The sequence below is a fragment of the Silene latifolia genome, chromosome 2, assembly GCF_048544455.1.
Source record: "Silene latifolia isolate original U9 population chromosome 2, ASM4854445v1, whole genome shotgun sequence".
Lineage (NCBI taxonomy): Eukaryota > Viridiplantae > Streptophyta > Magnoliopsida > Caryophyllales > Caryophyllaceae > Silene > Silene latifolia.
Window position 1 is genome coordinate 22,132,015 of NC_133527.1, and position 11,490 is coordinate 22,143,504.

Sequence of the window (11,490 nt, forward strand, 5' to 3'; positions counted from 1 at the left end):
ATATGATTACAGCTAATGATCATTAATGCTGCTCACCGACAGGCTTAACTGCACTGGACTCGTGTAATTTCTGTCACTCGGCTTAGGTTGGGCGTTTTTAGGTCTGCCTGGTGCTTGATGTGTGGTATAACAGGGAGCATTTTGGGTATGTGTTGGTTTGAAGTAGGTTACTTTCCAACTGTCATGGTTCGGGTTAGCTGGGTATGGGCAAATTGGGTTTATAATGTTTGAATTTGGTCCTTTATTTGTTTAGGTTTGGAGTTTGGACCATTTCAGGCGTGATATATTATCGGGTTTAGCCAAGTTTGGACTAGGTACAATTAAACAAGAGGGATTTTACGAAGCTGTTTCTGCATTAGGCAAAGTCATCAGGTTGCCATACTCTGACCCATTCATACTCTATGTATTCGTTTAGGTTTGTTTGGGTAAGAAAAAACGATTGGAATTGGAAGGGTTAGCGTTTTCTCTCTAAATATCTAGAGATTATTAGAATGTCTTAATGAGAAAAATGAAAAAAATGAATTTTCTCACCTTCAAATCCCTAGAAACCTTTCATGCTACTAAGAGTGCTAACCAAACAATGAAATTCATCCAAAAACAATAATCAAATTGCAAAGTGAACGTTTGGTCAACTCCTCTTCGTTTCCTCCCTAAAAACCCTAACCTCCATCAATCAATTCGGGGCTTCCAGGATACGAGTTATTCGTTAGCAATCGTTGGTGCCAACAAAAGGTAAATTTCCTCCATCAAAGAAGCAAACGAAGGATCCCCTTAAAATCTTAAAAGCTACATAAAGAGAGCGATGAAGGACGAGCCGAATTGTCATATCATGTTTTGACATCCCTAGTTTTAGAAGTGAAAATTTTGCTTTGGTTTCTATTAAAATTGTTTTCGATTTTACATATCCTTTTTAAGTGTTGTTTGACATTTTATTAATGAATTGGTCTTTGTTTAAAAAAAAATGGAAATCATCCTAAAATGGAATGGGGACGATAAAAAAAGGTGGGATGCAGGGAATACGATGTCAACTAAAGCACTTTTATCTTTTTATGCAAAATTTCAAGTCTCAAGCAAGTATATAAAATTATCCTATTTTTTTCTTTTCTGTTTTTTTAAGACTTATACTTTGCTTAAGTGATGTGCAAGCTGAGTAGTGCTGACACTCCTCCTAACCAACCGGTCCGTGTCTGACACCGTGTTGGACGTGACACTCGTCGGAACACGTGGACACGCCTAAATTTGTCAGATACCTATAAACGAGGAATGAGATGTTCAAAAACTAGAAGAAATTGATTAGAAAATGGGTTTGATTGGAAAATGAGAATACGTTAGAGTCAAAGTCAAATTTTACCTTTAATTATTTAAATTTAATATCAAATACATTTACAAAAATAAAACGATACATTAATTATAACTATAAAATACAGTATGTATTTTATTAAATTTATATAACGTGTCTCGTCTACTAAACATATAAAAAAAGTAAATTCTTTCACTTGAATCAGGTCAAAATCCAAAAATAAAATTCCGATCCTAACAACATTCCTCGGTAGACGTCAATAAAAAAAAGGTAAAAAAGCCGTCCATTGGGTTCCTCACGCCGCCGCGGAACTAACTTGAAAACTTCAAATCACCCGCATGTCATTTGTCATAGGTGTGTAAAAATAATTTCTTTTCTCTAACTAATAATTCTTTCCACCCTAATTTTTCTGTAAAAAATGGCGATGGCGAGCATAACCCGAAGAAAATCAATCCCATTAGCTAAAACACTTCTCTACAATCCATGTCTCTCTTCCTTTACTCGTCGTTTCTCTTCTGGATCCGATGAAAACGACGTCGTCATCGTCGGTGGTGGTCCCGGTGGTTATGTTGCCGCCATTAAAGCTGCTCAATTAGGTCTCAAAACTACCTGCATCGAAAAGCGTGGTACTCTCGGTGGTACTTGTCTTAATGTCGGATGCATCCCCTCTAAGGTAGCATCATTATCGATTTCATTCAATTTGATTGTTTTTGAGTAATTTTGATTGTTGTTTTGTGATTGCAATTATTGAAGTTTTGATTGGGAATGTGGAGCGGTGATTGATTGTGTTGATTGTTAGCTGGTCAACTGAATTTCGACTATTTGTGTTTTATGCGCGCTTTACAGTTGATTGGATGATGAATCCGTAATCGAGATCGAGTATTTTGATTTAGAAAATAGTTTTCTCTTCTGATGATGTTGATTGTGTTTGATTGTGGATGGTTAATTCGATTACTAATTGTAGCCGCACCGGAATTTGTACTTCAGGTTTATGATTCCTGCAATACTGGTTTTTTAAAATTTCTCATTGGTTCTGCACTAATTAGTAAGCATGAATTATGTAATTCGTACTGACGGATCGTCTTTTTTAGTACATGGACATAATTGACTATTGTGCGAAAGTAAATTAGTTTTAGGTCTCTTAGCATCAAAAACTAGCAATATGAAACTGGATAAGTAGTGTTAAAATTGTTTATTTGTAGCTACTTCATTCGATTTCTAACGTTGGCTGAATCAGGATTTGTAGTTCGGGAGCTAAAATATATGGGAGGTTGCAACTTTCAATGATTCTCCTAAATTTTGTTTGTTTGAGTTTTTATCTAGGCTCGTCTCAAACTTTGATAACATCGGTTGTTCTTATATACTCCCTTTGTCCCGGTCATTTGTTGTCCTTTCGTTTTGGCACAAAAATCAAGAAAACAAGTTGAGTGTGAATGATCAGATTGTTCATCAAATGCATTACTAAAATAGAAAGGACAACAAATGACTGAGACACCCAAAAATAGAAAAGGACAACAAATGACCGGGACGGAGGAAGTACTCCGTAAGATGCAATAAGCCTTCTGAGAGACCGTCTTACATGAGAGATCTTTTATTAGCATGATTGAGAGATACCTTCTCACATGAGAACTTGTGTATGAAATGAATGTACAACCATGTGACCCTCGATGATCCTATTTATTTTCTTTAATTGTGTACCATGATCTAAATGTGTTGCCTTGTAATTCTGAATTCCATTATGATTTGAGCTGTCCTTGTAGTAGTTAACTCTATATTTCGCAACATTTCTTCGTGCTTCGTTCCTCAAAACATTTTTAATTGCAAGAGCATTCAGACTTTTGTGTAAGATACAAACTCTCCGTTTGGAATTACAGCACTATCCTCCATTCATACTTTTCTTTTGGTTATTCAAAAACTGTAGAAGGGAATTTTTAAGAAATGAAGAGTACATGAAGATACGGGGCTTATTTTGAATACCAAGAAACTCAAAATATATGTTGCCTACCACCTTTTGATTGACTTTTGCTGTATTTGTCAGGCACTTCTTCATTCTTCTCACATGTACCATGAAGCAAAGCATTCTTTTGCCAATCATGGTGTGAAGTGCTCTTCAGTCGAGATTGACGTAGAGGCCATGATGACCCAAAAGAACAAAGCTGTGGGAAATCTAACACGGGGCATTGAAGGTTTGTTTAAGAAAAACAAAGTAAACTATGTCAAGGGCTATGGAAAATTCATCTCTCCTTCTGAAGTTTCTGTCGAAACTCTTGAAGGCGGAAGCACTCTTGTCAAAGGCAAACATATAATTGTTGCTACTGGTTCCGATGTTAAGTCTCTTCCTGGTATTGAAATTGATGAGAAGAGAATTGTTTCATCAACTGGAGCGTTGGCCCTAACAGAAGTCCCCAAGAGATTAGTGGTGATAGGTGCCGGCTACATTGGGCTTGAAATGGGGTCTGTATGGGGCAGGCTGGGTTCCGAGGTTACTGTTGTAGAATTCGGTCCTGATATTGTTCCTACTATGGATGGCGAAGTGCGCAAGCAGTTCCAACGCGCCCTTGAGAAGCAAGGAATGAAGTTCAAGCTGAAGACCAAGGTCCTTGGCGTTGATGCATCTGGGGATACACTTAAGCTGACATTTGAGCCTTCATCCGGAGGTGAACAGACCACCTTTGAAGCAGATGTTGTTCTTGTGTCAGCCGGTCGAGTCCCATTCACCGAGGGGCTTGGGCTTGGTGAACTCGGTGTGGAAATGGACAAGATGGGTCGTATCCTGGTCAACGAACGGTTTGCCTCTAACGTACCAGGGGTTTTTGCGATTGGGGACGTGATCCCAGGACCTATGTTGGCTCACAAGGCCGAGGAAGACGGTGTTGCCTGTGTCGAATTCATTGCAGGAAAGGAAGGACACGTGGACTATGACTTGGTTCCGGGAGTTGTATACACTCACCCTGAGGTGGCCTATGTCGGTAAGACCGAGGAGCAGGTTAAGAGCCTTGGTGTGGAGTACAATGTGGGCAAATTCCCATTCATGGCAAACAGCAGAGCTAAGGCAATCGATGATGCAGAAGGCCTGGTGAAGATATTGGCAGAGAAGGAGAGTGACAGAATTTTGGGAGTACACATCATGTCACCGAATGCTGGCGAGCTTATCCATGAGGCGGTTTTGGCATTGCAATATGGAGCATCTAGTGAGGATATTGCACGCACTTGCCATGCTCATCCTACTATGAGCGAAGCCGTGAAAGAAGCTGCCATGGCCACCTACGACAAACCCATCCACATGTAAAATGCAAGCTCTCTTCGGTTAGGACGGTATTCGATTACTGGTATATGAGATTTTTGTTGACAGATAACAGTATCTGAAACTCACTGATGGATGTCTTCATTTCTGAGGTTTTCCCCTTGAAAGTTCGGTATATGAAATGTCACACGCATTTCGACTTTGCTGTAATAAAGATTTTGCTTGGGGTTTTAGGCGATGGTTTGGAACGTTTGTAACTGGTTAGAATGATATACTATCATAAAAATTTTGCTACATCAGTAACAAATGTCGTGTGATGATGCTTTCTTCTTGTTAAATTCCAACGTTTATTATACGCGGAGTATTAGTGTAGAATTAACTAGATAACGTTTGAATTTCTCGTGTTACCTACGGGTATCCTATCGAGCATAATAACAAGCGTACCCCTCTCAAATTAGTCGCTTACTTCATTCGACAATTTAAGATCATCAAAACAAAGGACAAAAGGTGAACGGGGATGACCAAGGCGGACAAAGAATTGTGGAGAAACTATTACTCCCGTGTAAGGGTTAATGAAATACCCAAAATTCGTCTTTCCTCGTCTATCTTCAAATTTTCGTCATAATAGATGCTACAGAACTTGCAACTTACATACAACTAACTAATGCTAGAATTTTTCTATTCGTCATCTCTGAACAAAATTTCCATTGGTAAATAGCTCCTTGATCATTATTCATTCACAGCATATAGCACGGCGTTCTTTCTGTAGCTTCTCCCATAAGCATAAAACCTTTCTCGGGTTTTGATAGTGAGCAAGGATGTAATCAGTATCGCAGCCAGCATTGTAGAAACGTTCATCAGTGAAGTATTTCACTTTGTTGCCGCTGTTCTTATATTGCTCAACCCAAATGCCCATAGCAACATCTTCTAATTTAAAAAGCTGCAAATGGAAGTAAGGCCTCATTAAAATTAGTAACACAACAGTTTACGATGAACACAAGTTAATAACACTGTCAATTACTCAAAAACAATTCATAATATAACAAAATTCTCCCAGAACCAGTGCTTCATTTACTAATTTACCTGTTCTCGAGTGTTTTCCGATGTATATGGCTGCTAATGCAACATTAGATGGCAAAATGGTAGAACAGAACATGACATATTTTCTTTTCGGCAGAAAAACAGCGTGTGAAATAGACAGAGAAAAGACACATTAAACCACAAGTCCATAATAGGTATCAGTAAGTGTAGAAAAGAATAGGGGTTCAATCATGGTGACTGGCCGCAACATTGCATTACAACTTACAAGTTACGGCCTCTTTGCAAATATGAAGCATTATTGTCTTACTGAGATAGAATTTCAAGGTCACAAGAACCAATTCTCAGATCACAGGTGAAAATTGTGATACAGCTTAATATTCGAGGACTTCATATTAGAAAGTCTGTTAAATATTAGGGTATAAGTGTCTCAGAGAGCAGGGAACTTTCCGTCATGCTAAACATATAGAAAGCCTTATGAGTTGTGATATGGATGACACAAATATCACATCCAAAATGCATATGCACGATCAATGGACAACGAGAAAAAGAGATCAATCACAACAATCTCTCAATGGTGTGTTTACTTTGACATTTCACTTTGGATGTTTGGCGTGTATGCAACACTTAGACACAACACAACATCTCAAAATTTCATTTATGCCAAAAGAAAAAAACATGGAAAGTTGTCACAAAATAGGCGTGTCCAATACTTTGACACTTTTCAGATCTAACAGCCTGCAGCCACAGAAGCATGTTTAGGCATACCTGTACGGCTATACTAGTGGAAAAGTTACTAGTAAGCACAAGTTTAGAACCATTCTTCTAGAAAATGTCAAATCATAAGGGAAACCGTTGGCTGGTCCAAAAACTGAATCACAATCTATGCTCATGCATAGGTGACTGTATTATTGCTCTTCACTCTAACTTATTGGCTTTACATTTAACTCTCTCTGACTCACTTAGTCACATGGCAGTAATATTAACACTTACCTTAAGATCTCTTTTCTGATGACCTTGTACGATGAATTTTGCAATGTCACGAGATATTATATAGCCTGGACCATGAGCCCATGGTGGATATGAATCTTTTGGCCATTCCTGCAACAAAAAGCAGTCAACAAAGTAGGACGCTCTAATCTCAAGTCAACAAAAAGAATTTGCAAAACCTCAAAGAGAAATTTCAGAACTCAGGGCACCAAAAAGACTTTTTTTATTAAAATTATATATGAACTTCAAAGGCGATTCATACCTCATTGCTGATATACCACTTGCTCTCTTTATCCCTATGGGGGGCAGACTGGAAGGATATGAGGCCGTACAGGAGGCCATTAGTAGTCTTCGTCTTCAGACTTGCAAGCAGTTCATCAATTCTAACGAAAGCATCATCATCAGTCTTCATTATATATTTAGCTGGGAGAATTTTGGTCTGCAAAAACCCAAGACGATTATACTAATATCAATATCATCAAAATAAACCGACTTTTGGACTTTAAATTAACCATTTCAGATCATATTTGGGTACGGGGTTTTCTGGTTGGGCCGGCTCTACTTCGAGTTGTTCTAATCGGTTCTGATTCAACTTTGGAATTTTGCCAGGTCTAGTGCTCATCATATGCGAATCACCCTCTAAAGTTGAGTTTCTTTTCTCGTGATATGTGAGGCATGGTATTATAAGAAGCCAATGTGAGACATTTTGATACGTCTAGGCCAAAATAAAAATCGCGAAAATCACCTGAGATTGTCGAGTTATACGGCAAATTGCCAAGGTTCTTTTAATAATAAAAAAAAAACACTTTTGTGGCATAATATAAAGACTTGTGAGATACGGTCTCTCATTAAACTGTACATTTATTTAGTCATTAACATGATATGAAACCTGCTGTCAAAAAAAAAAAAAACATGATATGAAACCGACAATGGATGATTAAAACCACTTACCCCTAGGATGCAAACTGCAATAGTTTTCAAGCTGATCAAACTGTAATAGTCAACAAAAGGCATCAGCTGGATGTCTCCATATGCTTGAGCTTCTCTCCACAGATCATGATTTACCTCTGCGTTTTTGTGCTACATATTCAAGAGAGGAAAGGGGAAATATCAAACCAATTGCTTAAAAATCTTGTAGCCAGACATAAACACCAAATTTGAATCCTTTGAAAGTGTAACATGAAGAGGTGATTTACAAGAAAAGACTAGTTGTACTTACAAATCCAATAATAAACCGAACGGCTACACTGCCTGAGCGCACAGCTTCGTACTGCATCCAAGACCTCCTCAGGGCCATCCTACGCTCGAAATTGTTTCCAGTCGAAAAAACTCCAACAACTAAGACAAGTCTTCCTTTTCTTTTTATCAATGGTGGAGCTTTGAGTTGATCAACATCAACAATTAGGTCTGAATCCTCCGATACAGGTAGTCCTTTAGCTATACCAGACAACATGCTCACTCCACCAGTCACCCTGACTTTATTAACCAGCCACGGTTCCAAATTCTGCTTCCATGTACAACAGGAGTCATATGTCAGTATAAATTCTGGTCCCATTTGTAGCTATATACTTCAATGTTACTTGGGCACTTCACTTTAGCAGCATGTCGCATCTGACACTTCATTTTAGACCACACAAAATGAAACTTATTCACAACGTGATCATGTTACACACTAGACACCATGTCACGTCCGGCAATTGCAGTAAATCAGAGTAACAGATGTACTTATGTAAGTTATGTCAGATATTCCAAGCATCAAACTTTTTTATCATGCACTATTTGTTAAACTAATCATCGCCCGCTTGATACAAAATCACTATAGCATTAGTGCATAACACAAATCTCACCTCTCTGTACTTGAAGGAAGTTTCATGCCTTCCATTGACAGTCATGTGAAATCCTTCCGAGCCAGTCCACAACGTCGCACTAAATAGACTCCCTTCACTAAATGGGAAAATATCTCTCACGTGACCATATTCCGTGGAATTGTTGTTCTGCTTGCTGCTGACAGATTTACTCACATTTGGACTATTTTCCATGGTGCTTCTAATAAGTCTCTCATTGCAGCTGGCCAGCCCATCAACTATTGTAAGCATTATCAGCAGTGAAGTAGTGTATGAAATAATCCGACGTAAAGAGAAATAGGAGTGTTGTTAATGTTTTTCTTTTAATTCAACCTGGTAATGGTTGAGGGAGGAGGGGAATCAGAATCAGCTATGTTAGATCCAACAAAGAAGTTGGTTCATCATTCATTCCGGAAAGTGTTTGACACTTGTCAAATGAATGTGAACAACCCAAAAAAAATAGAGAAACATTGCATCATCTTAAGTATCTAGTACATTCTTAATTTCTTATACACATAAGTTACATAGTTGCAGGACGCGCAGCCTTTTGCCATAAGTCTAACTACTGTGTATTCATATGCATACCCCGTCATACGAGAGTCGAAGGCTCAGTCTCAGATCAGTCAGAATTTAGACATATGATTTATCAATACAATTATGTTTCAGACCAATACATAAAACTTACCTTTAATATTGCTTGCTGATCTTCCCCGGAAACATTTCTCTTCTTTCCCCCAACCAGCTTCATTAGTCCATGTATTTTGGATGACAACGGGATCTTTTGTACTGTTTTCTTCTGGCAAGTACACAGTATACTGTAGTACAATTGGAGGCTTTTGCTCATGAGCAAATCCAGCACCCTCAAGCTCAAATTGAAAACTTTCATTCTTTCCATTAGGAATACCAATCAAAGTAACAGAAGAATCTTCGATCAAACCACAGGGGAGCTCAAGAAGGTTCCTGCTACTATTCGCAGGCTCATTAAAGGTGCTAACCATGAAAGGGCATTTTGCATCTTTAGAGGTATTGCTTTTAATCTTCAAGGATTCCTCTCTCTTTATTAACGAGAGTAATTCTCTCCAAGCTATAGAAGCCTCCTTTATACCCTTAGCTGTTTCAGGTAATGCATCGGACCTTGAAAGGACTACGCGCAATTGGGCCCACGTTGCAAAGCTATACCCATCTTGCCTCGTTATATTTATAGAACTATACAGCTCATTTAGTCCTTCAACGTCAATAAGATAAGGTTTCTTCTCTTCTGGCACGGTCTCACTAGTATTAGATTTGGCAACAAAACCAGTATCGCTGACCTCAGTTTCATTATGCACAGAGTTTCTAAAGAAGTCATAAGCTGACTGTTTTGCCGGCTTTGATGGCTGCAAAACAATGATGGTATACCGGACTAGCAAAATGAAAGATAAAACACAAATGAGGGTGCCCCCAGACCACTTCTTCATTCTTACGTAAATTATGTGCTCAGTAACTCAACAATGTTATAACAAAACCATCCCATTCGCGTTCTCACTTTCGCAATTCTGCACAAGCAGCAAACTTCCTCAGAAAATGAAAATGAGGACATACAGTATCCGTAAACGGTAAATCCACTGGCAACATTAATATAATAACAACATCAGCTTAGTGCCTCAACTCCTCAAGGACTCCCCCAATTAACGGAGCAAAGAGGGGTCTAATCTCTAATGTAATTGCCTTACACTTGTGCTAACAACACAGCGAGATTATCTGTAGGTGACTCATTATGAAAATTGCGTTGGATATCACATCAAATGACTCTAACTTGACCATATTACCATGAAAAGAAGTGAACCACTTCCATGAGTCATTTTATTTTATTCCATCATAATCCAAAAAAAAATAAAAAAAATATTCGGTCTTTGCCTCCTTTTGGAAATGGAAACCACATCAACTCAACACAAAATTCTGTGATTCAACTAAACTGAAACCCTTTAACCAAGTGTACCACAAACAAAGTTGTTGCTTTGTACCACTCCACTACATTATCTGTAAATCCACACCAAATGACCCAATAACGAAGTCCCGAAATTAGACAGTAATCCAATCATCATACCATTAATTAAATTTACCATTTAAAAAGGACTTCCACTTACTCACCTCATTCTTTACGTTTTCCGTTTTTTAGGGGAATTTCCAAAAAAACGTAAAGAATCAGTTGAGTCGATAGTTCATAGTTATGAACCCACATGACAAAAACTCGACAACGACGACCCAACCTAAAATCCTGCACCAAAGACGACTGAAATTGCATTATCACTAACCAAGCTCTACTTGACAATAATATGATTAGTTTAACTAGTCAGATCTAAACCCCATCAGTCAAACTCCATAGCTAAGCAAACCGGAATACAACTTAACATTTACAGGTGCAAATCAATGATTACCATATCAACAGAAGCATCTGAAAATTCAAGTATTTGAGCAACCCACAATAGCAAACATATAGAAAAAATCATTAAAACATACCCACAAAAATACAGAAATATTACTAAGTATAAATGATTGGGACGGAGGCAGTAATTTTGTAAATTGGTATACATTTGAGAGATTAACTTACAATTAGCAGATGATATACGCAAATAGTTGTCTCCCAAATTTATATCCTCCACAATACATAGAAGTTTACTCATGGAATTGAGCTACTCAAAGTCTCAAACAGTCAAACTATTAACGGAGTATGACTTTATTTCCTTTGTATTTTGTGTTTCTTAAATTTTTATTTTTTTTGGTCAAAATCAATTTATTTATTAAAGCTTATGCGTAGAACTGTAGAAGTGCAATCAGGTCGGTGATCGGGTTAGTGTGGGTCAAGTCAGGTCATAACCGGTCAACTTATCCTTCCAGGTCGAGTCGTGTTCGGTTAAGGTCATTTCGGGTTAGGTTAGGGTCGATCATATTCCGGTCCGGTTATTTTATTGAATTATTTCAGTTTTTGACCACTAAATTTACTCTTTTTTAACTATTATTGGTATTCAATCTATATAACAAAAAAATAACTTTGATTTTGACAAATATTTAGCTTAATAATTTTCGGGTCATCA

General features: G+C 37.9%; 2 protein-coding genes across 2 annotated transcripts; one reads left to right on the plus strand and one right to left on the minus strand.

Annotated features, from left to right (window-relative positions):
• The first annotated feature begins 1,505 nt into the window (after window positions 1-1,505).
• LOC141642439 (dihydrolipoyl dehydrogenase, mitochondrial-like) lies at window positions 1,506-4,882 on the plus strand. Its single transcript, XM_074451249.1, has 2 exons — window positions 1,506-1,973; window positions 3,339-4,882. The coding sequence occupies exons 1-2, from the start codon at window positions 1,719-1,721 to the stop codon at window positions 4,587-4,589; spliced, it is 1,506 nt and encodes a 501-aa protein (XP_074307350.1). The 5' UTR covers window positions 1,506-1,718; the 3' UTR covers window positions 4,590-4,882.
• A 191-nt stretch (window positions 4,883-5,073) lies between these two features.
• Window positions 5,074-11,173, minus strand: LOC141642438 (hydroxyproline O-galactosyltransferase GALT3). The gene is made up of 8 exons (XM_074451248.1): window positions 11,007-11,173; window positions 9,102-9,951; window positions 8,420-8,655; window positions 7,792-8,076; window positions 7,524-7,652; window positions 6,835-7,011; window positions 6,576-6,683; window positions 5,074-5,484 (listed from the first exon to the last, which is right to left on the minus strand). Exons 2-8 carry the CDS (start codon window positions 9,871-9,873, stop codon window positions 5,278-5,280), a joined length of 1,914 nt encoding a protein of 637 aa, XP_074307349.1. The 5' UTR covers window positions 9,874-9,951; window positions 11,007-11,173; the 3' UTR covers window positions 5,074-5,277.
• Between the last annotated feature and the right edge of the window lie 317 nt (window positions 11,174-11,490).

Bases quoted from the DNA above. Each gene is read 5' to 3' on its own strand.
- LOC141642439 (XM_074451249.1), top strand. From the start codon at position 1,719: ATGGCGATGGCGAGCATAACCCGAAGAAAATCAATCCCATTAGCTAAA. The intron at 1,974-3,338 runs GTAGCATCATTA...TGTATTTGTCAG, and splicing joins TCGGATGCATCCCCTCTAAG to GCACTTCTTCATTCTTCTCA.
- LOC141642438 (XM_074451248.1), bottom strand. From the start codon at position 9,873: ATGAAGAAGTGGTCTGGGGGCACCCTCATTTGTGTTTTATCTTTCATT. The intron at 8,077-8,419 runs GTGAGATTTGTG...ACATGGAAGCAG, and splicing joins CTTCCTTCAAGTACAGAGAG to AATTTGGAACCGTGGCTGGT. The intron at 7,012-7,523 runs GTAAGTGGTTTT...GGGTTTTTGCAG, and splicing joins TTGCAGTTTGCATCCTAGGG to ACCAAAATTCTCCCAGCTAA.